The sequence below is a fragment of the Sander vitreus genome, chromosome 18 (genome assembly GCF_031162955.1).
Source record: "Sander vitreus isolate 19-12246 chromosome 18, sanVit1, whole genome shotgun sequence".
Classification (NCBI taxonomy): Eukaryota; Metazoa; Chordata; class Actinopteri; order Perciformes; family Percidae; genus Sander; species Sander vitreus.
This window is the reverse complement of record NC_135872.1, coordinates 15338377-15364140: the sequence shown is the minus strand read 5'-3', so window position 1 is coordinate 15364140 and position 25764 is coordinate 15338377. Positions and strand designations below refer to the sequence as shown.

Sequence of the window (25764 nt, the reverse complement as noted above, 5' to 3'; positions counted from 1 at the left end):
GAAGACAATAACGAATCTCACAATAAGGAACTAGAAGAAGGTGAAACAACTGGCGAGGAATCAGAACAGGCTGAAAATGAAAGTGCAAAGGAGTCTGGAGTAGCAGGTGAAGATTGCACAGGGGCCGAAACAACAGGAGACGAGGTTGAAGAACGTGAAACAGCAGAAGAAGAATCGGGAGAGGCTGAAATGGCAGAGAATGAGATGACTGAAAGTGACGCTGGCGAAGAATGTGGAGCAGATGGTGTATCTGCAGTAGAGGAGGATGGAGAGGCCCAAACAGGAAGGGAAGAATGCACCGATAACACAGAAGATGAATCTGAAGATAACACACAGCAACTTGCAGACGGAGAAGAAAAAGGTGACATGACTGAAAAGCATCAAGAAGATGCTACAACTGAGACAAATGATGAAACAGAAGGGCCTGATGATGTGGTGGAGCTGAAGCCAGATGAGGAGGAAATATTGGAAAACAACGACAAAAACAAACTAATAATGGAAGATGTAGATGATAATAATGATGAACAAGGAACAAATTTAACACAATGTGAATGTATTAACATCCCAAATGAAAGCCATGATAATGACGAAGATGTCGAAGCCTCCGAAAGAGAGGAGGAAACTGAGACAGCCAATGAAGGAAACCAGGGAGAGTCAGCTGACGGAGAAGATGAAGCAGAAGAATATTCAGACGAACCAGAGGAAGAAACTGATTATGGAGAGACAGATTTTGTTCCAAGCAAAACAGATAATCAAGAGGCAGCTAAAAGAGCAGCTGCGAAAACGACATTAATCCCACTTGATACTTTGATCCAAGTGAATGCAGAATCTGAGGATGGCGCTTATGCTGATGTTGAAGATTCTGAGACTGACACAAACAGCCAAGAAGAAGTAACAAGCCTTGAGTTAAAGGCATTGCAAAATATTTCATCCTAAGTTGACTGGGACTCTGCAAAGGCTTCAGGGACCTGAGTGAGAGTGTGAAGTCATTTTAAGTCATAAAGTCGGGTCTTCTAGAGGAGCTCTAACAAGAACTGTAAAGTAAATTGATCTTGATTATTCTAATTTCTATCTTGATTTTAAGAACTTGTTAAACAAGCACTAAAGAAACACAAGCACTTTGTTCTGGCATTTTGAAATGCTAAGACTGAACACATGCACAACAACTGCTGATCATGCAGTTGTGTGAAAAAGCAATCATAAAAACTTGAATGTATATATATATATAGTGTATATGTAGGAGGTTTTAATGCAAAACTAAATGAGACTTATTTTAATGCATTATGAGTGTTTGGTACATGTAACCTACTGCAACTCTGAGCCTCAGACAGACCCATGGTACTGATAAACTATGCTTTATGGTAGTTGATAGAAACTATGACTGTTACATTAATGACTTAAAAATGTCATACATGCACAAATAGTTTTTTGTCATTTGTTTGTTTCTTCAAATTACTGCAGTGTATTTAAACAATTTTTGCTGCTCAACATTTACAGTATTTGAATATTAAGCAAGTCTCAGAATGTATTTCATCTAATCAAAAGTAATCTTTAAAGATGTTTGTTTCCAAAGTTAAAAATAAAGTTATATATTTTTCTAGCTAATATTTCTGGAAAGCCAGAAAATGCTGATAATATTCAATTTGATTGTTTAACTTACTATGTGTGTAGATACAGTACTGTACACGGCAGTATTTTAGTACTGGTTTTAAATAGCTAAACTGGAAGATGATTAACATCAGTGTAAGCATCTTCACAATCAGGTAAGCGTGCTAATAGCTTTATTTGACTTCTATATACAAGAAGTAGCAAAAAGTCATGGTAGGGTTTTATGTATCATGACAGGCTCTCCTATTGCTCTGTATTTTAGACAATTCAGTGACAAAACTGTGTTCATCAGTAAGAAAATAAACTATTATCTGTGGTACAGAGGTTATTACCTTTGCTGAATGTACTGTACTTATTGTATCTCAAATAAAAAGTACTTTAAAGTAATTTCTTTTATTCTTTTTTAAGACTTTTTAAGATTAAAATTCTAAAAACAAAAATCAACTGGTGACATTGACATTTCACGTCATAAACCAAGGCTTCATACCTCTTGGAGTTAAAGTGTGAAAGAAAAGAAAAACTACATTTTACAAATCACTTATCTGCAACATGAAAATGTGCCACTATGCATGTAACATTACTGGGGAAAAATAAGTCAGTAAGTTAATGCAATCACAGTTTCAGTGATTAATTAGTGAAAATGTTATGCTTACTTAACAGTGCATGTGTGCCGTGGGTATGTATCCCACACACAAGTATAATGAATGAGTGCGTGAGACTATTGAGACTCTCCTTCTACCGTGAGCGCTATTAGATAGAGCTGATGGATGTCTTCTACTTCCATTTGCAGTCTCTTGTGGTCATGTGGACATACATAATTGGTGTCACTCTGATTGACTACATAACACCACAGTGAGGGCCAGGCCACTCCTCTCAAGCTTTTTTATGGACACAGGAACTTGTCATGCAGCCTCTGAAGTCCTTTTATGGCATGTGCTACCTGCATGCAGCAGTGCTCTTGGGATGTATGTTTATTTCCTGTCACACCAGTCTTTAATGGAAAAAATCAATAGGGTTGTATTAAGCTTAGCTCGGCACAAACCGTGAAGGGTAAATGTCTAACAAAATTAAGGCTCAAGTAACTCCAAAACGCCTCCTGTTAGGAAACACGATACCCATCAATACATCTAAGAATCACCTTGCCAGGAAAGAGAGTATTAAGGAGCCACTGCCTTTCAACAAAGTTTTCAAACCATGTTAAACTCATTGTTTAGTTTTAAGGGCCAACAATTTACTATATGGTTGAATATTACCTGTCTCATCAATATATTCCAAGCAACAGCAGGCAGCTGCAGGGGTGGGGCTAGATGGGGGGCACAGGGTGGCATCCGCCCCCCCACTGAAATATGATTGCCCCCCCTGGTGCCCCTTCCAATCTATTGGGCTAGAGTGCTGTCAATCTGACAATTGTGATTTCCATTGGATCAGAGTACTGGCTGCCTGTTCTGCCAATCTTCCCAGCCCTAGTCACATGACCAATTAATGTTTCCATGACGACTATCCAAAATTCTGATACCATGGAACCAGCACTGGACTTGTTTTTGAAACAAGTGGCAGACTGAGCCTATGGAAAATGTGTATTGTATTCGGCTATACAATTTGTTTAAAATGAAAACAAGTGAAATTAATTATGAATGTGATGTGTTTTATTTAGCAGAATTGCATTGGGTAGTTACAGATTTTCAATAGTGTATTCTGATAAAATGACCCTGCTCCGATCAGGGATCGAGCCAGGACCCTGGACCTTTTAACTGTGAGACGAAAGTGCTAACCACAAACCACTGAGCCACCATGAAGACCATGATGATGTCTAGCTAGCTGCTAAAGAAAGTCAAATTATCTAGGAGCTATAACATCAATATATTTCTCTCAGGAGTGGGTGGAGACTGCACTGCAGAGCTAAACAGAGATTGACCATCTGACTAACATTCATCCTGTTCCACAAACACAACTCAAATGGGGTGATAATATTTACTCTATGTGCCAATGACAATAAAAAATGAAGAAAAAAAAAGATGTCTAATAAGGCAACTTAAGTGAAAACACCTGTGGTTGGAGCATGTATGGGTTTTAAAGAAACTTGATTTTTGTTATTTTGGCATTAGGGATAGTCTTACTTGTTCTATATTTTGCTGAGCTTCCTAAATTATATTTTTTACTCAAAAATGTCTCTTTCTCTAGACGTTTAGTGTTTAAAATAGTAAGAAAGTATTATAATAAATACACAGGATCATGTAAACAGCTACGTCAGCAGGCTCAAGATGCTGGATGACCACATTCATGTGAAAGTAGTGATTGTCGGTTGTGAATGTAATGTGACATTGTGATAAACAACAACACCTGTTTTAAAAGTAAATGGTGAAAAACCCAAGTAGTTTCTTAATGAAATACAATTATACTATTCCTCTAATCAATATTTATCATTACCTCTTTCTTATAATAATGCTGCTCTAATGTTGACTTGGCGAGATTAATTCAATCCTCAAATCTGGAAAAGCAGAGTTTTTTTGAGGAAGCACCTGCTTGCTGGCACAGATATATTTCCACGGTAAACACTGGAAGAGTGAGGAACGTCATCCGGAGCACAATAATAAGGGGCTTTCCCGTAGCCATGTTTACTTCAGAGCAATTTGCCTCTCCAACAGCTGCACAGACTTGCTCCCAACTGCAGATGTGTCATTTCAACAAAGAGTGTGACAGGTACTGGGGAAAATTGAGTTTTAGTACTTAAAGGAATAATTTACCCTCAAAATGACCATTTGTATATCAATTACTCAGCGAGTGTTGCCTTGAATTTGTGAAGAAAACATTATTGTTGCATGCCACCACAGTTAATCTAAACATGTCTTAATGTCTCTTAAATCACTGATATAAAAGGGGACGGCCTTTGACAACAGCGACTCATCAAACATCCGTTTATAAACTCTGCCACAATTTGTGCATGCTGCATGCTCAGTTCTTCCCAAACACTTAACACGCTAAAACCTTACTAGTTACATCACTTCCACTACTAGCCTAAGAGGCTTGCACAGGCGCACTACTCGTCCTTGCGAGTACAGACGAGTAGTGTGCCTGCACAAGAGGGAGATTGTTTATGCAGAAGTGATGTAAATATTAAGGTTTTAGTGAAATGCATGTGTTTGGTAATGCATGCAACAAACTTTTTTATTTTTCTGGTTTTTGATTCTCTATTCGCCATGGAGAGACATTTTTTTTCTCAAATTCAAGGCAACACTTGCTGAGTAATTGATATACAACTGGTCATTTTGAGTTTTCTTTATAATATCATAGTAACGGACCATATTAAAGTTTACACTAATAAGGACGCATTAAACAATGCATAAAATAAGAAAATTAAATCAGTATGTATACATGCACTAAAATGCCTTTAACTATACAGGAAACACTGCCATTACAGTAAACCCTCAAGTGTTCTTGATGTCTGCTGAATAACGGAGGAAAAGCAATAGGAAAGGTGAAGCTCTCCCAAAACTCATGAACATCCAGGAGTGCCTGTTGAATGCATGGGGGAGTTCAATTGTTCCTTGTTTATTGACAATCACTTTGTCTTTTTAAGGCAAATGCAGGAGCAAGACCTTCTCTCACTTTATGTGTGACAGAGGATAGAAATGGTTCCCACACAGACAGGAAGTCAAAGAGGGGCCTCTTGTGATGTAGAGGGGGATCAAAAGTGAGGAAAGTGTGTCCCTGTGTGTTGATTTGTGTTGATTTGTGTTGATTTGTGTGTGTGTGTGTGTGTGTGTGTGTGTCTAAATCAAAGCTCTGATGAACACTGACTGAGCACTTACTATGCAGCTTCTAGTAAATATTCAATATATAAATGTTTTATATAATGAATGTCCAGTTTAACCCCACACTCTCAAACACATAAATCTAAAACATGCACATCAGCACATATTTTCAGTCACATGCAGTGCAAACTCACATTGATGACGGGAATTGAAATGCTCATTGGCAGCATGTATGCTTTTGGCCAGGACCACGTTAGTAAAAGAGACCCACGCTCCCTTTCTTTCCCACCGTTGTTCAGGTTATCCTGTGGGGCCACTTATGACCCTTCTGCAGGCAGGATGCAATGTCTGGGGACTCCAACAGGGCTGTACACAAGCATCCGCCAAGCCCTGGGAAGAAAACAAGGGCTGATGGAAAACCAGGAGAAGGGAGCATAAAGAGAAACAGCAGTTAGCAACCAGGACGCACTCAATAACACTCACCATGCACCTGCAGCCAGTGTGTGTGTATATTTGTGTGTGTGTGTGTGTGTGTGTGTGTGTGTGTGTGTGTGTGTGTGTGTGTGTGTGTGCAGTGACGTGAGGTTGTTCCTTCAGAGAACTACAGCAAAGCACAGTCCCCACACACAGCACAGGTGGTCCAAACAAAAACCTGTGAAGTGTTGCCCGGAGAGTAATATCCCCATGTTGCGTGTTCCACACTTCCGGTGCTGTAAGATTTATTGTTCCCTGCACTTATAGGTTACAACATACTCTGAATGATATCTTCCTCACAAGGTTCTTTGATTCATCCTTAACAACATTTGATAGTCATTTAGCATGCAAACCAGAAACAAAAGGGTCATAATTACTGCTAGATAACTCAAGGACATATTGTTTTGTGTTGATTGTTTCCATCACTGAAGAAGAGGGGTGATTTCCCTCTTCAGTGCATTGTGTGGTGAGAATAGGAAAGATCTGGTTAACTATGCTGTATGGTGTGAAAACCCAAAGCATTGTTATACTTTGATAGATTGACCGCATGCCCCCACCCCCCCAATGCCACAGACTTTGCATCTGTATTCACATCCGCACTGGACAAGCATTATGCACTACAAATCCACAAAGTTCAACACTCTATTGAATATTTTCTATGTACATGTAGGAGTTTGTGTAAGGGTTATCTATTCATAGAAATGGCATACATTTAGGGAAAAGTTGGCAAAAGTGTCTTTAAATAGACCTATTGTAGGAGAGTCAGGGTTTAAAACATGACTTTCTACCCCCTCTAGTGTCAACAGTGGGGAACATTAACAAGCAGACCTCAGCCACGGACTGTTGTACGTATGTGTGAATACAGAATCAGTACATAGACTTTGAATACATTTTCCAATTATAATCCAAAGTAGTGTTTATTGCTCATCCATTTGCACAGAAAAAAATCAAAAAACTAAAATCAAGTCATTTGTGTAGCAGAGCTTATACAAGTCCTCAAAAAGCACTAAAAGTAGGGTGGGTGGATCTATAGCTTAAGTATCTATACTGATACTAAGTATTGCTACTAAAACCAGAAAGGATTAGATCTGGCAACATGAACACTCTTCAAAGTGCAAACACCTTTTGCCTCTGCTGCTGTTGAGTTATTTACCATTAAAAACAGTCTTGTGTTTTAACATGCATTTAACTAAGAACAAAAAGTAAAAAGAAATACTCCATGCTTCCCAATTTATTTGGGGGTAATAAAAAAGAACGTATGCAGAAGTAGTCTATAAATTATGCCTTCACCTTATAATAGCTGTCCTACATGACAGTGCATAAGTTGCTCTAAATGTTAAAAGTATCAGTATCTGTATCGATTTTAGTGATTCTAGCCTCTGTATTACTTTGGATCAAAACTGTTTGTGCAATATACAATCCTACTTACAGTATATTATGTTCCAATTTCTGGTCAGCAGGCCAATGGTAAAAGGAGGGTTGTAATGATGAAGAAAGGAACAAAGAAAAAGAACTTTAAACTGTTTAAGTAGAAAAATGTATACTTTAAAGATCTAGAACAATATGAAGATTAACACTGCAATAATACTGCTGCACCATTGAAAGGTTGTTCCAAAATGGTATCAGTTTATAATCAATACTTTTTTAACTTAAATTTTACCTTTAACCTTGCACCGGTATATGAGATGTCCATTCTTCCCATGAACATGTGTGCGGATTCTCCAATACTGTTTCTCAAGTGGAGGGTTTCAAGACCAGTTCACCACTCCATCTTGTGGCAAGAATGTGTACTACTTTACTGAAGTACTGTAACATGCATTGCAGTTTCCTAAACTGCACAGATGAATTGTAGAGATAAACCACACAGCGGCTTAAACCACTAGAGGAACTGAGAAATATGTCATGGAAAATATGCTTTCTTTTATTTATAATACCCAGCACTCAACCACACTTAGTACTCAATACTAATCACCCATGCAGACACATACAGCACAAGCCATTTTCCAGTGCAGATCTCATTTTAAATATATATACCAGTTAGATATTACACATTTTGAAATTTAACCATCCATATTAATTATTAAACTTCCTTCTCTTTGTAATTTGACCTTGGTTGTGCTGATTTTGTGAGTCTGAAGACTAAAGATGAATTGTATTCATCCACTTCATTAATTAAACCAGTTTTACCAGAAGTTTTGATTAAAGTGAATTAATTGAAATTTAATCAGCAGGTGAGGGGATCTTTGTACTGGTTTGTTAGATGATCTGCTGCAGAGGCAAGGAAGGGAATTATGGGACAATAATAAATAGACAAACTGCTATCTATTTATGGTAAACTCAATGCATTCCCCCAGGGGAGGCCCTGGTCTTCACTGTGAGAGAGAGAAACAGAAAAGAAAAGAGGAGATAGAGCAAGAGAGAGAGAGACTCTCAGAAACAAAACGAGCAAGTGAGAGTGACACAGTGACAGTTGGTTTTCAATAAGGAAACTGAAGACATGTTGCATCTGGAGTACTTGTGAAGACACAAGCCGGGGGACAAGTTCAAGGTATTTATCTGCTTATCTCATACTGCAGACTACTAACAGAAGTGCAGATTATATTATGATGGTAAAATTAACAATCATACCAAATAGTGTAAAATGTACAAGTAAAAAGAAAGAATTTAATAAACTGTTCTAATGTTTTAAATGGAACAAATGAACACTAATAGTTTTACTGGTAGGGCATAAGTAACAATGACAATCATAAGAGAACATTTACAGCAATTATATGGAGACAAAAAACATGTGTTAACATAGTCTTTATCACACAAGCGGTTACAAACTATCATGACATTACATGTGAAAATATATTTAGACAAAGAAAAACACAATGCCTAGTGTGTGTGGAAAAGGTGTGCTGGAAGTATCCATAAGGTACAGAAAGGTTGTAAAGATCAGTGAATATAAAGCTAATTGTCCTTTAATGTATCACATGAAAACAGATTTATACTTAAACTAATAAAGCTACATTTAAATATCTATAAAGGTTATAGAAAGTTCCACTTATTGGATATTTTGCAGGCGATAAAAACTCCATGATTGTCACCATGACAGTTGTTTTCTGAATAGTAAGTTTTATACATGAATTCATGGCAACATTAAAGCATATTTTGGAAATATTCATGTTACAGCGCTGACACAAACATGCTGACATCAAAAGCCATTTAATGAACAGCAAGCCAAATTATGTGTGACTGCAAGTCCAAGCTCCTACACTCTGAGGTTTTGGTTGTATATAGCACATATTGTTACTGTACAAGTGTTGCTATTTAAACTTGCTAATTTGCATGTACAAACAAACTTTCATTTCTATGATAAACATGAAGTCCTTCAGGTTATTTAACTATTAGTATTCATTTTTTAAAAATAAAACTGTGTCCTCGAAAAGATTTAGAAACAGCGGTAATAATTGCGCCTTAAATAATGCTTTCACAATGACGCAAATAGTTTACTGTAAATGTATGCGTCTGCCTCTTATTTGCTATTTTAAGCACTTTATTTTTCTCTATTTTTCACTCTGACATGACAATACAGCTGTGTCATAAACTGTACATGCAAATGCTACTACTGTATATAAAGACTACTTCCTCTTATAAGAAGCAATTTGCTTTAGGCGTAATTGTAACCAAGACATACAACTAAATAGAGTCTCTCCACTGATGATTTAGCTAATTTTTGAGTGACTTTAATTCCTTTTTCAGCAGTGGGTATGAACTCACAGACCAGGCCCTACAGTGGGAGGAGAGGAGAGTGAAAACAGCTTCAGTAAAGCTGATCTGCTTTATCAGGTGAGAGCACAGAAATGAACATGCTGTAACTATCGGAGGCTCTGAGCAGGAACTGGTGGTATTTGATCATGTAAAATGAACTGCACGGCATTACGCAGCATTGTATTGTACTATTACATTGAGTAAATCTTGTTAGTAGAATGCAGTATAACTGAAGACGATTGCCATTATACATGCAGGATGGGCTGCAGTTGCAGTGGCCAGAAACAAGTAAAAGATGACAAGTTGTACAAAGGAAAACACAACTCTCAGGACTCCAGCTCGTCAAATCACATAGTAAGAAGACCACTTTCTTGAACTAAGTACAAAGTATAGTAATTATTTCAAAGTATTTGCCAGTGTTTTTCACTGACCTACTGCACATTTTGAATATTAAGAAAATATATGTTTGTGTTCTTTAGGCACGAAGTGGAAACACCAATTTGAATAACGGTAATCACTGAACACAACGCATATCTAACAAACTTTCTACCGAAAAATAACGGGCCTGCGTTAATGCAGTCAACTGCTGCTGTGCAGAGAGACTTCAGTAGCCGTGAGAAGAGGCTACATTTAGTGATTGAAATCTCGTTTGTGTTTCCTCTGGTCTCTTCTAGAGAAACGATGAGATTGGTAACGAAAGAAAGTCGATTTTGTGTCACAGAATCATACAATGTAAAAACTATGCTGTAGGGGAGCGCGGCGTGGAGCTGAGCCAGTTTCTACTCAAGGCATCTTTAAAATGAGAGCATGAAAGTAATGTCTCCAACTAAAATACATATATTTTTCAGGATATAGTATAACCTAGTAGTATATAGTATAACCTGCTTTTTCCTCGCTGATCCAGCTTGCATGATGGTATTTGGTCTAAATTCGAAATGTCACATCATTTCAGTGATAGAATGTAAGAATGCAATGTAGAATTACAGTAAAATAATCCTTTAATAATAATAACTGTAACACTTTATTTAAAAAACTACTAAAGTGCAGCCACAATTTAGAAAATAAAATACATTTAACATTCTAAATCAGTGGTTCCCAACCTTTTTTCCTTGGCGCCCCCCCTACTTATGTCGCCCCCCCCCTCCGAAACCGAAGTTGAGGTAACTCTCGAGATAGAGCCTTACTTTCTTTTTTGATACAGAGGAGTTATCAGCACTTTCACGTTTCTCCGCTATGTTTCATTCACGAAACAGTGATGCCGTGGTGGGATGATAGCAGCTAGCAGCTGACCTGATGACAGCAAGGCCACAGGTTAAGAGGTCCCGGAGGTTTGGCCTACTAAGTAGCCTCCCTACAATTTTAAGCGAGAACTAAAATATACAGTTTTTATACAGACTTTTGTATACATTATATATTCTAGTGTATTATCATAATTTGTTACACCAGAGAGGGTTTAAAAAGAGCATCTTTCGTTACACCAAGGTTACACTGTCCGCTAGAAGACAAAACTGGAAATCAATTCTTCTTCACCACTTTAAAAACAGCAGTATGGTGTCAGCACAGCACAACTTGCTGTGTAGGCTACAGTGTTTGAGCGGCAAAGAACTGATTACCAGTTTGGTCTGATAGCAGAGAGTGTATAACGTTAGATCTAACTTAGGCAAATGGCTGTTTTATCCGAGTGACACTACTTTAAAGTAGATTTCAGTAGTAGGCAGTATCTGAGGCATTTCGGATAGCTCTAGGTTAGAGCTAACGTCATGCTGACAGTATAGTCTCATGTTGTAACGTAAAGCACTGGCACATTGGATTTTTTCAGACCTGTCTGTAATTGTTAAGACACATGAATAATGACCCCTTGAACATAAAAAATCACTTTGAATGGGAAAAAAAACTTAAACTAATTGTATTATATCTTATTCTATGGACTAAAATAATAAATAATGGAGTAAAATGGATGACTCCTGAAAAATGTATGGTCTATGTCTATGGTTGCCTAGAAACAAGGGTGGCTTAACTTACCCACAGGCTCAAACAACTCGAACCCTACTTTTGCTTGCGCTAGATTAACTTTTATGTCCAAAGCAACCAAACAAAACAACAAAAAATAGTTCACATTTGCAATCAGTAAAGAAAAATTACTGTTTTTATTAGAAGATCACTTTCTTTGAAATAAGTCTTCTTTACTTGTCTTTAGATGATGTTGTGTTTGTGGCACAACATGACTTCAAAGCAACCAACGACAGAGATCTACCTTTCAAAAAGGGAGACAAACTTCAGGTTTTACAGGAGTAAGTAGCCTTGTCCTATACAGCATGTATCCAGCAGTAGTGAAACAAATGACTTCTAACCTGAGGAAATGAAAATGATCTGACATGTTTGTCTGTTTGTAGAAACGGAGAATGGTGGGTGGCTAAATTGTTGGCGACTGGACAGGAGGGCTTTATACCATGTAATTATGTAGTCAGAGCGGATACAATGGACATGGAAAAGTAAGAGACAAGTTCATACACTGCTTGGCAGATCAAATGTTATAGACTGTTAAACACATTTGTATGTATGTTATTAATTAGTTACATAAAGTGAGTATTGTGGTTCTCTCTTGTGCAGATGGTTTTTCAGGGACATGAGTAGGAGAGAGACTGAACGACTGCTTTTAGCCCCCGGAAATAAACCGGGTGCCTTTCTAGTTCGAGAGAGTGAGACCTGTAAAGGTGACTGCCATCAGTTTTCTTTTTCTTTTTTTGTGCTCATGCCACATATCAGAATTTGTTCAAGTATTAAACTCTACATGTAACTGTACGATCTATTCGTTTTTCCATCAGGGTCCTTCTCACTGTCAGTCAGAGATCATGTACCAGAACATGGAGATGTGGTAAAACACTACAAGATCCGCTGTCTGGACAAAGGTGGCTACTACATCTCCCCCTCCAACGCGTTCCCATCCCTACAGGAACTGGTCAAATACTACACCCGTAAGTATGAAACAGAACACATTTTTTCAATCCACAAAACTTTGATCAAATTCTGCTTTGTTTTGAAAAGTAGGTCTGCAAATAGGTCTTGAAATGATTCCTAATCAGTAAATAAAAAACATACATCATGTGTTGATTTGCATTCAGATTTGATTCACTGCTATGAATTTTAAGATGTCTGCACTGACTTTGAATAGAATGAGGAAGTTAGACCCTTGTGAAGGGTTGTGCATTTCCTGCGCATGAGATGTGATAGTCATTCCACTCCTGAGACTAAACCACAAGATAGCCAAACCTCTAGAATGGCTGCCAATGCACAGCAACGTATAAGAAAAAGAAGTACAGATAAACAAGCGTTTAAGATTATTCAAGGAAACAAGAGCTCATCAGACTGTTTCAGTAACTAAATTTAGCACAACAGCAAAGAAAAAATTAAATATTGTTTATTACATCTGCAAGTTTCATGTTTGGGTTCAGGTACAGCAGATGGGTTGTGTCAGCGGCTGTATGCCCCCTGTAAGGCTAAGGCACCCGAGCAGCAGTGGGCACACGACGAATGGGAGATTCCCAGAAACACCCTGAAAATGGTGAAGAAGCTGGGGGCCGGGCAGTTTGGAGAAGTGTGGATGGGTGAGAGAAAGCTTACAATTCATCCTGGCAACATTTTATAAGTCAAGGTGGTAGAGTACAGTGCCCCTTTTTAATTCCCACTGCAGGTTATTATAAGAACACCCAGAAGGTTGCTATTAAGACCCTAAAGGAGGGAACGATGGAGCCTGAAGCCTTCCTGCAGGAGGCCAACCTGATGAAGCAGCTGCAGCATGAACGACTGGTGCGCCTCCATGCTGTGGTCACTATTGAGCCCATTCTTATTGTCACTGAGTTCATGATCAATGGTAAGACAAAGCATAAGAAAGGAGATCTGTGATGATTGGGCTACAATGCATACATTAATCTGGCAATTATTTTCTTAATTTATTGTTTGGTCTAAAAATTGTCCAAACAGTCGGAAGTGACGTCTTCAAATGTCTCATTTTGTCCAACCAACAGTCCAAAACCTAAAGCTGTTCAATATACAAAGAAATAAAACATAGGAAAGCAAAACAATCCTCACATTTGAGAAGCTAAAATAAGAGAATATTTGGCATTTTGCTTGAAAAATGACATCAACTATTATTTGATCAACAATACAGTTGCAGATTAATTTTCTGTTGATCAGCCAATTGATTATTTAATTAAGTCTTTGTGTACAAACCATGAAGACTTAACTTGACTCACTTAACAAAACACATACATGGACTGGCTACAATAAAATGAATACTTGTACAATACTAGAAGGGCACTCAGAGAGCGCAGACCTCTGCCAAGATAGTTGATCCAATTAATTTTTAAGTGTATAATATGAGCTGTTATTATATTGAATTAAGTATTAAGTAAGGTTTGTTGGAGAGAGAACAAACTTAGTGGAAAACTTTAGACTTAATAATAACCTGAGAGCTCCATCAACTAAAATTTAACACCAAAAGGTTTCACAAATATAATATTGTTGTTTTATTGAATTGTATCGAGCAGGTGTTTGCATTCATGTATATAAAAGCAATAGCTGTACTCTTATCACTTAGTATCATGCAACACTAAAATTGCAACCGCATCACGCACATTTAGTTGCTTCCAGTAAAAGACGCCACAATATGACTTTCTGTTTACGCTGTTTAATTGTGAGAAGTTTCTACGAAACAGCAATTTGTTTTTGAATTATCATAATTATTACCTTTCATTTGTTATGATGATGGAGTTATCCATCTCCTTTTCTCATTTGCAGGGTGTCTTCTGGACTATCTGAAGTCAGACGAAGGGAAACAGCTAAAGCTAAATAAGCTGATAGACATGTCAGCGCAGGTTGGAAACCTTTAATTGTAATTGCACAATGATCTCTGTGATCATGATCAATGTGAATGTGCAGAGTTATATCTTGTATGTGACATTTTCATCACATTGCTAACCCCCACCTCTCAAAGTTCTAATGAAAGCTTTTTCTCAGACATTTTGAGAAGTACAGACATTTATTTTCCACTGTGCTTCCCATTTCCTTTATTGCTACTGCTTTTGTTTACCTCACTATAACTTTCATAGATGTTTGCCTTTTCTGACAACAACACTAGCCATCTCAACGACCTCAAAGTCTATTTATACACACAAGCTGCTCTGTGCCACGTCTATGTAGTATAATATGTGCTTTGACACCAGCTATGATGTGAATACATGTCGAAACTGTCACCAGTAGCTGTGTAGTTTCTGTGGTGGGGCTTTTTGCTCGTCTGGCTTGAAAGCCTCACCCTACGTCAATTATTAACATCCGGACAGGAAACCATGTTATTTTTCCATTTACAGTGAGCTCCCTCAGAACTCTTTTGCCCCTCCAAAAAAGCATTTTGACTTCCTGAGAGTTGGCACATCCTGTTAAACCCACTTTGCTGCTATTATCATACACGCAAACACAAGTATTCACACATAGGCCTACATGTACCTGCACGATTGCATGTGCTCAACTGAGACTACTACCAGACACATGCAGTATGTCTACAAAATCTCCATTTATTCTATGGGTTCATTGTGCTGTGAAACATATCTTTCAACTGTAGTCAACTGTCCTAGTCCTTGAGACAAATGAATGCTTCATTTTCTGACTTTGCATTTAAACTGATAATTCCCTTAGGAAGGGTTTTGCAATATACCTGTCTTGCTCTCTATACCACAGATAGCTGAAGGCATGGCATACATTGAGAAGAAGAACTACATCCACCGAGACGTGCGTGCAGCCAACATTTTGGTCAGCGACAGCCTGCACTGCAAGATAGCAGATTTTGGCCTGGCCAGGATCATCGAGTCAGAATACACAGCTCAAGAAGGTGCAGTATGTGCAGTGTTTTCCCACATTGGACAATAAATGCATCCAGGGCCGTAGCCAGGATTTTTACAAGTACTAAGGTCATAAGTTCAAGTCCCCCAATGCACCCCCCTATCCTATTTAACTAGACAACAAAAAGGAAGTTTCTACATTTCCTTTTAATTATTTGTATTTTTTATATTGTATCTTGAGTTGACTATTCATTTTATTTTTCTGTAAGGTTTACAGGAACATGAAGGTTTAAATTACATAGCATTCATTTGGCAGACGTATAAATTAGTGCATTCAAACTCAAAAGTAACAAGAAATGTATGCGGGAAGTACAACACACGCTTTATCACAAGTGCCTTTTTTTCCTTTTAAGATGGAAGAGCTAGCGTGGGGCATCCAGAACTGTAATGTTGTTTTGATAATTTCTCTAAAAATACTGCAATCACCCCAAACATTCAACATGTGTAATTTTTCATTGTAGAATGTTAACTCTCCCCAGGTTGCTAAAACCCCCAAGTTCCCAGAAGAAATACATCAGTGTCCTCAATGGTGGCTGTGACCCTGAATGCATCATTCAAATCCTTAAATTAGATGCACAACTAATTTGCTGACAACATGCTATGGTTCTTATGTGATCATCTGTCCTATGCTATAGTGTAGAGGCACAGCAGTGGGCGATGTGGATCACAGTAAATGTAATTTTGCATTGTGATAGCAATATAATTTGTGATGTGGTAAATATTTGAGAAATTCAATTGAGAAATCTTTTTTAGACATAATGATGATTGAATGTTTATTTTTGACTAATCCAGCGATTTAAATACCAAACAAATGTATCACATTGATGCAAAATCCCCTCAATCCAATATTTGCCATCATTGCCAGAAAAGGACAAATAAAAGCAGAGATATTAAAGAGACTCTGTATAAATGCTACAGTGATATCTCTAACTGTAATCTCATCTCAGGGTACATGTCGTCATATCGTCCTACATTAAAGGGAAGAAACACGTTGAAACACCTACATATTCTACATACAGTTATCAGCCAGTAATACAATTTCCCGCCACTTTTTTTCACCCTCTGAAAACTAGGCGCTAAATTTCCCATCAAATGGACGGCTCCAGAGGCCATCAATTATGGCACATTCAGCATCAAATCGGATGTGTGGTCCTTTGGTATCCTCCTCACAGAGATAATCACCTATGGTAGAATACCATACCCAGGTACGAATGTGAGAAATAAATTTAAAAAAAGAGAGAGAAATATTTACTAATGTACAAATTACTTTTTATGATATTGTTTAGAATGCAAATGTTGCTTGTTACTTTGTAGCTAAGTAAATTGCACAATATGATGACTAAAAATATATAAACAGCTCACATTGCCTGCATTTTCTTTTTCTTAATCAGGGATGACCAACCCAGAGGTGATCAGGAGCCTGGACAAGTCGTACAGGATGCCGTGTCCAGACGGCTGTCCCGCGGAACTCTATGACATTATGAGTATGTGCTGGAAACAGAGGCCTGAGGACCGGCCGACTTTTGAATTTCTGCAAAACACTCTCAACGACTTCTTTATCGCCACAGAGGGACAATATGAGATGCAGCCGTGATTAAAGAAAATGTTTCCTGTTGATAAGCAGAAGACAGCAAGATGTCCTAAAGACATGTGAAATGAGACTTGAATGGATAGAGGATTAGGACCAACCAGACATCTTTTTTTTTTTAACTGATACAATTTCTTTTTTTTAAACATTTCAAATGGACACATTTATTTTACACCTACCTTCTGAGTAGACGTCAAGTGAATGTAACAGCTAGTCACGGCTTCTTCTGTCTCTAGCAGCTAAGAGTGTCTGAAACATGTTAAAGTCAGAAAAGAAAGGAAATGTTTTATTATATCGACTGTACTTCCATTCTTGCCATGGAGTATGAGGAGACACTATTAGGACTGATATATGGTGGTTAAAAGAAGGAATATGGAAATACAAATACAGTACATGCATGATGTATGAAAGGCCTTTGGAGCCAAGGAAGTCGGCACAGGTAAACTTACAGATGAAACGTGCATGGTGTAGATACGAGAAGCCTGAGATTACATGCACAATACTTTGCACTTTTTTTTTTAAAATTTTATTCCTTAAGTTGTTCATACATAAAAAAGAAAGGGGCTTTCTAAAGAGAATTTATACTTGGATACATGTTTTTGTAAATACAAATATTTACATTACTTAGAACGTTTGGTTTGTTCTTGTATTTCCTTTGACTTGGTTTAATTAAAGTGTCCCAAAACATTCTCCACAGGCATTTTAAATTAAGTTTATAATGGCTACAATCACTTTTTACTGAACTACTCTATCATGCACTGAGTATGCTTAACATAAAACTTTAAAGGAGAGAAACGTTTAAAGGCTTCTTTTTTTAAAGTGTCACATTTAAAAGACGATGGCACTCAGAACGAGGCTTTGCATAAAAGGATTTCTGATATAAACATAATAATCACACATAACCATAAAGTTACAAAGTCTGGAATTTTTATTTGAGTTGAAATCATGTTAAAACACTGGTGCATGGAGGAGAATGCAACAGTGATGAGTGATAACAACTCAAAGGTAAAACACTAACTTTATGACATAAAAGTTTGTGTGAGAGACTAGAGTTGCCTACAGGAAGCCTTTAAAAGCAACTGACTCTCCTAAATTACCGCGGTTATGATCCTCTAGCTAAACCATCCCTTGGGGGCCCAGACAGTATCTTAAAGATAAGAGAGTGGAATGGCCTGAGCAGCCAGGGGTTAAACACTGCTACTTCCTGAATGGACAGGAAACAGGAAGTGTGCGTCAGCATTCCTCAAATGCCACACAGCTAAAACGCCCTCACATGCCAAATTGGTCAGTTTTTTTATGTTTAAAAACATCTGTTTCGTATTTGGTAGTTGAGAGACATTCAGCTTTTTCTTTTATGGTTGATAAAGCGCCTTTGAACTGTGTGGGGGAGACTTTTATTTTGTATGTAATCTAATCTAATTTCTACTGCGGAAAAAAAACAACATTTTAAATATTCACCAACTCTCATAAATCAATAGTACACATAAGATTCACCATCTTCATGGTAAATCAATCTAGATATATTATTACTTATACTGATTATTACTACTGAGTGACTTCATATTAATGTCCCACTGGCCAGCTTTCCTGTTGTATCATCAAAACAGTCTCCAACAGCAATTGGAAAGGTTTTATATGAATGAGCTCAGGGCTCTCCTGATGTTTAAAATACATAAACTTTGGAGAGTTTCCAACTCACAAAACAATAGGAGACGCATGTATCAACATGTATGCATGCCAGCGTCGATAGCTGCCACATTAGCAGTCTGTGTAATATCAATCTTTCTTATGAATGCAAGCAAAGACAGTTTAATGGCAGTTTGGGCTGTTCAACACCTGTGGTGTTTTGGATGTTTACCTTCATAAGTTATGGAAATTAACAATTCCCCATAGTCCTGTGATTACTTTTCTTTTCCTGATAATACAAATCAAAAAGTATAAATGTATACACGTTAATGCAGAAACAGTTAAAGTCAGTACTATACTCTTGTCATCCTGCAGAGGTCAGTGTCACACAGTTTCACATGATGTACTGTAAACTACAAAGAGACTGTTGCTATACTCAATTCAATTCAGGGTATTCCTGAGAGAAGAATTGAGAAAAGTCAAATTTCCTTCATTCAAAACTATCAAAAATACTATTAAAAAAAATAATAGTATCACCACATATATATCACCACCATGCATTGTGTCTCATATTTTGATTTTTCTTTCTTTTTAATATCATGTTTGTCTTTTAATGACAGGAAATGAGGGGAAAGAGAGATGGGGAATGACCAAGCTCCCTGGCTGGATGCAAGCCATTTAAGTTTCCCTTAAATGTACACAGTGTTTTTTATTGACTACTGAGCTATGGGATGCAACATTTACCTTGAAAGCAACATATTGCACATCCCCCCAACTAGCATTATGCACACATTTCTTGGTCACAGCTATGGCCATAAATTCCTCCATAAATCATATTTCAGACTACCATTAAACCTAAGTGTCAAACTATGTACAACCTCACATATCCTATCCTGCATGGTGGTCTCAGCCATTACAGCTGGTCTCTAACCACTGGGCCATCCTGCCATGCACTGATCCTATCACAGTTATCTGTATTAATTTGGTTTTTATCCGTCTGGCTTTCTTTGCATCTAAAAGCAAAGTGTTTTTGGTGCTGGAAGACATTTAAGACGGGCAGTTCTTTAATTTAAAATTCAGTAAACATAGAAGGCTCAAGAGGAACAATTATTAAAATATAAAGTCTTCATTCGAACAATAGCCTTAACCTGCTTGTCACATCCCTATTAATGAGGCAATTTTTGTGCTAATTTAACCTGTTGTTTAAGCAAATACTGTATAACAGTGGTGGATTATCTATTAAATATGCTAAGAATCCATTTGTTGAGCTGAAATATTTTCATTCTGTGCTAGATACTGTAGTTGTAACGGGACGCAGCTAATATTTGTTCAGTTTTCTAAAGCTAGCCCACAGGCTCAGATCATAATAACATCAGCCTGTCAGCTGATGAACGGAAGGAACGACCATTAATCAAGTCTCACACTGCTGTATGAATGATAAGCAGCGTCACCTTCAAATGAGCCATGATGTTAACACAATATTATGAGACGTGGGCTAAAGGTTGGAAGGCCTAATCACCCTCTCCCCTCCTTCTGTTCATCACTGCTGCCTTAGAGGAATAATGACGGTAAAACGGCGGCTCACACACACAGATTGATGAGTGATCCCTGCAGAAGGCAACACATCATTAGCATCTTCTGAGTGTAACCCCGCACTGGGATAAAGACGAGCACATCGCCACAGATGAAAAGAGATGTGCTTTCATCTTCCAATAATGTTGCTATTTTCAGTGACGTTCATTTGGGATTATGCTTCTCATAAACATGTTTTCTCTGATGGGCTTTGATGTCATTGTGTTAATGGAGTCCATTAATCAAGAGTGTTTGGTCCAATAGATGTGAGGGCTCTTGAAACAATGGCAGAAGATGTGCATTATGCAAAATGAGCATTTGTAACGTAACACAAAAAGAAGGACAAACTAATGTACAAAACTTAAAGTTTCACTGTTGTCTGACTTAGACTTTGAAAGAAAAAAGTGCAAAACTGATTACTGTTGCCATTCACTCTGCAAAAAACACCTTACATTAGGGGCTCTTTTGCTCCTAATATAAAGTTTTATTTCCTTAACTTTTCAAATACTTCAAAACTAATATTCTTTGTACACCTCCCTCTGTCAAGGCTGTCTCTTAATGGTTCCAGGTGAGTGTTGCAAACAGGCTATTTTTTACAGATTTATGTGGTAAGTGTGACTGAAATACTAATATTTCTCCGTGAACCCGTTTACAACCTACAGTACAGTACTGTGCATGCATCCAGAGGATTCATTTAGGAAATAATAAATCAATGGTGAGGATGCTCTTTGATGGGTGTACCGTCATCCATATTTTTTAAAACCGCACTTTTTTTAAAAAACAATGCATCCCATGACTACAGTATGTGTAATGTGAAAGGAGTCACTATTAACCCACAGAAAATTATATCCCAGCTCTTCAGAGCATTTAAGCATCTTTTGCAACTTTACCATTTTGAATCAGTGTTGTTTTCAGGCACAACACGCAGCAGTTTTCACTTAATTAAATAAGCTCTGATAAATACACTGTAAACTACCTGGTAAGCACCAAACAGCCGACAAAGTTAGCGACAAGCTGGTAAACATAGTGAAGCATTTAGCAGCTAAACAGTCTCCCACAAGTGTTGGTGCAGAGCAAAACAGAGCTAAAAGGAGAGTTAATAATGGAATTATGGTATATTAACCTCTAGGTGGCTAAACTCTGTTATGACTCCTGCCACTATAGGAAGATTGACAGGATAGTGGTGGCACTTACAACACTATACATCAGATAGATTAACAAATAATCTATACCTATTGACAAAGAAGATAAGCCAAATACTTCAGGCTTTAACACAAATACACCTGCAATAGGGAAACTTCTGTCTACCCCTGACATACAGAAACATGTTCATGTTCATATTTCCTCGTCATTTGGAGTAGAAACACTTTGCTCTCTCTCTATTGCTAGTCAGTAGTGTGCACTCAATGCTAAACATAACAAAAAGAAAATGATGAAGATCAAAAAAGAGAAAAGAGCCATCTTTACTTGGCTCATGTTGCATAGATCTATACAGTGGTCTGACTATATTATCTCTTTTCTAACCAAAATGAAGTCTTATGCTGAGGCCATTTGTGCTAATTGAATTTTCTTTGGTGAAGTCAAAACAAAAGAAATCTGCACACAAGGGCACAGTTTATAGACACCTGCTACCTCTTTGTTGGGCTGATTGGGAAGGATTTAGGAAACCATCTGCGACATTCATATTATCTCTTGATATACGAGTCTATGTCAATTAATTTACTGTAAGACACATTAAAGCCGTGAGGTAGCAGAAACCCCACCACCCCCTCAAATGTATCTGGTAATTGACCACCGTAGTTGTGCTCAATGTTGAGTGAAGGGCACCGGTAACTACAGGAAAATGTAATTATATGTGCGCTGGTGCAGGAAAAAGAAAAATACTGCTGGCCTACGCAATGCGGGCTGAAATGTGATCATTCAATGTTCTCGCAGACCTTCTCTCTCCATTGTTTAGCCTTAACGGTCAAAATTATGTGATTAGTTTGAAGAGAATGTGAAGAATCAGACTAATTATGAATTCTGGTATAAGTGTGAGCATCTAACTCTCAGCTAAATCAACTCCATACAATCACATAAATCTTTGACTGGACAGTAAAACACTGAGTGGAATTACGCAACACCTAGTACCTTGTGTCAAGGACATTCAAGGCTTTTGCTAGCTCACCAACAGGACAGCTCATCATTCCTGATCTGTATGCAGCACTGTGCTCCTGCCCATTTTAGGAGCCCTGCTGTCACCATCTCCCTTCTCCTGGTGGTTTGTGTACCAAATGTCAACGTAAATATTCATGTACATGGCTTTGACCTTGGATACCCGTCTCTTCCACTATGCTTTCTCTCTGTCTGTTTTTACATTCAATATCAAAAAAGAGGCAAATCAAGAAGAATAAAATGTGAAAGTGGAGGTGATATGGTTTGTCAACAGGATCTGAAAATGTCTTTTGCATTTACAATTTATTTAACGTAAAGTATAATATGCTGTGGGAAGTATACACAGTGCTTTTATCCCATCATGCCATTTTACTTAATGGTGACTATGTAACCGCTTTACCTCCGAGTCAGAAAAAGTTTGGACTTTGGAAAGTGTCATCCAGCATAATGTATCCAATCTTACACTCTAAGTACATGAGAGTCATCAGGAGGATGGACAAAATGAACTATAAACAGTTGAAGCCTTATTAAATTCTTGCCATATTTCTGCCTTCTTATTACTTATGAAGTACTTTTACTGGGCACTGAACACCAAGCAATTATCATTTTGAAGTCTTTCCTCCTGCCACTTTTACTTGCTTAATTCATTCATTAAAAACAAGCTCTTTAAGACACCACCTGTATAAAGTGATTCCAGTGTGTTTGAGATTTTTGCAACAGTCCAGTAATGGGAAGGTGACGCATTCTTTAAAGGGGTGATAGAATGCAAAACCGATTTTACCTTCTCATAGTTGAATAACGACAGTTCGGTGGGTAAATAGGACATACATAGAAGTTCAAAATCCCATGCATCGGACAACATTGTTAGCTTTATAAGACCTTGGGGTAGATGTTATATAAGTGGCGTGACGAAATTCAAACTGTAAATATACTCTAATTATGCCAAAAGTGAAGCTAACTAGCCGTGATCTGTACACATAGGATTGAAGGGACAGTAGCAGTTAATGAAATCCCTAATGTTCACACAAATGCATTAAATTGAAATCGGACACCATTGTTAGCTTTATAAGACCTTGGGGTATATGTTATGTAAGTGGCGTGACGAAATTCAAACTGTAAATATACTCTAGTTATGCCGGCAGCTGGCAGCCAGCCAGCTCCGCGGAGCCCCGAGCCCCGGTAGTCCAGTAACCGAGAAACGGTCACTTTCACTGGGTATGGAGGTTGCCGTTTTCTCGTCAGACTGTGTGGAGCTCCTAGCTAAAGTCCGACACGTCTTACCAAATTTGCAATTAGCCATCAATTTTCATAAAACTGCACATATTTGAGCTTTATATAGTTGATTTCTCACATAAAAAAGTCTCAGAAGTGAATTTAATAACGAAATAGCAGACGAACAATGTATAACTTTGCAGTGTCTGAAATATGAGACCTGCTGTCTAGTCTCCAATGGATGTGTATGTGATTCGCTCAAACCAATCAGCGCGCAGCTCATCTAAATATTCATGACCATACCATATTTGGAAGAAAAGCTCTTACATTGTTACAAGTTACAAATAGGGCCATATTCACAGGGTAGTTAAGGACCCATAAAATAGCATTCGAGCAATTTTCAGCCAAACCAATGTTACATACCCTATTAGGAGACCTTAAGGAACAGTGTGAAATACCCTATATAATCATTCTATCTCCCCTTTAAAGCGTAACTCTCGCCAAAATGCAACCTAGGGTCTTTTTGTGAATATACCAGAGTCAAACCTTCGTTTAGAAGCATTCTCGTTTCGGTCAAATGGCCAATTGAATGGGAGTGCTAGGGGCACTACTATGATCACATCAATATCGCTATTTTTTAAAAACACTAAGAAGGCTCGACACAACATGAAACTTTGCTCAGTATCACCAGGGGCTCTACACATGAACTCGAGCATTGAGAACATTGTTTGTGTACACAGAGTTTACTAAAAAGAAAGGTTTTGAACAACTCACTTTAGCAGTTGTTTTTTCCGCTCGCCGCCAAATAAATAAGAAAAATAAAAGCTAAACATTTAAGGATTTAATAAAGTACCCTGTCAGTACAAATGTCTTTTGATGCTGAGGTGATGGCAAACTCAACCAAATCTACTTTTAAAGTTCTTGAGAGCAACCAGATATACATCGACAAACTGCTGGCATTTCTTTATGCAATCTGTAAAAAATATAAAATTTACCACAAACATAACACAAAAATATCTGACTCTGAATGGAAAAATGTCACATCAATTCCGAGAGAAACAGAGCAAGCATAACCATTGGTGCAACTGAGATGTCAGCTCTTCCATCCCTTAGCCTGTGGACACTGTCCATAACGTATTGATTTGTAACTATATAGAACTACGCTGTTTGTTATAAAGAAATTCTCTGTTTCAATATTCCAAAACCTGTAGGGGTGTATGTGTTTCCAGGAGTGAAACTCTGATACAGTATAACACAAGTCATCAGTCACAAATGGTGCTCCCACACTGAGAGTGAAAATCCATCCATTATGGTAAACTGTGTATTTTTGCACAGAGATTGAATTTGTTAGCAGAGCTCCATGTTTTACAAAGGCTACACATAAAATGAAAGAATACTGAGCAGCTGAGCAACAGGGGCTACTGGTGCAGTCAAGCAATTATGTCGAAAAACAAACAACTCGATCCAAAATTAGAATGATCCTGAATTCAAGTGCAGGAGGTGTTGAGTGCTGCAGTGCAAAAGTAAAAAGCCATAAGCCTGAGTGCTGCCTATACGGACATTCTGGCTCCGTTGTAGGCTGCCCACTGGATTCCTTATAGCACACTTTCCAGTGTGATTAAAGCTTTTGTTACCTTTCCAGCATTCTCTCATTTCTTGTTAATGCTCCTATAAATCATTCCCAAGGTATCACCACTTTGATCAATTATGAAATATTGTCTACGTTCCACTTATATGAATTACTTTTATAGGCCTCGTTGAAAACTTAAATATTATGCGGTACTCCAAGCTTAAACCCTGTGTAAACTCAACCTTTAATTCCCACTTAATTCAACAGACTACAGCTGCTCTTGCGTCTGACTGCTGCTTTTGCTGACTGCCTTTTGATTGAGGTGAATGCAACTGCAGAGTAAGTTTTCTCATGGTTGAAAGATTTATTTGGATGAATGTGGGAAAAATGTGAAGCAGAAAGATGTTTCCTCCATTCTTGCTCTTGATGTTCCTCAATGTGGTTATTGATGTGAAAAAAAATGTATGTTCCCCACAATGGAGTTGTTTTTGACTTGAGCCTGAAAGGTTTGACAAATACTTCAAACAATTCAGCAACTTACTGTTATAACAGTTTTATGTC

The 25764-nt window shown here is 37.8% G+C and overlaps 1 protein-coding gene across 1 annotated transcript; it reads left to right on the top strand.

Annotated features, from left to right (window-relative positions):
* Positions 1-8271: 8271 nt before the first annotated feature.
* On the top strand, positions 8272-17759 carry blk (BLK proto-oncogene, Src family tyrosine kinase). The gene is made up of 14 exons (XM_078274558.1): positions 8272-8382; positions 9579-9665; positions 9845-9941; positions 10067-10097; positions 11785-11878; positions 11981-12079; positions 12198-12301; positions 12413-12562; positions 13040-13192; positions 13279-13458; positions 14385-14461; positions 15321-15471; positions 16555-16686; positions 16873-17759. Exons 3-14 carry the CDS (start codon positions 9846-9848, stop codon positions 17073-17075), a joined length of 1470 nt encoding a protein of 489 aa, XP_078130684.1. The 5' UTR covers positions 8272-8382; positions 9579-9665; position 9845; the 3' UTR covers positions 17076-17759.
* Positions 17760-25764: the final 8005 nt, after the last annotated feature.

Bases quoted from the DNA above. Each gene is read 5' to 3' on its own strand.
- blk (XM_078274558.1), top strand. From the start codon at position 9,846: ATGGGCTGCAGTTGCAGTGGCCAGAAACAAGTAAAAGATGACAAGTTG. The intron at 15,472-16,554 runs GTGCAGTATGTG...TCTGAAAACTAG, and splicing joins AGAATACACAGCTCAAGAAG to GCGCTAAATTTCCCATCAAA. The intron at 16,687-16,872 runs GTACGAATGTGA...TTTCTTAATCAG, and splicing joins TGGTAGAATACCATACCCAG to GGATGACCAACCCAGAGGTG.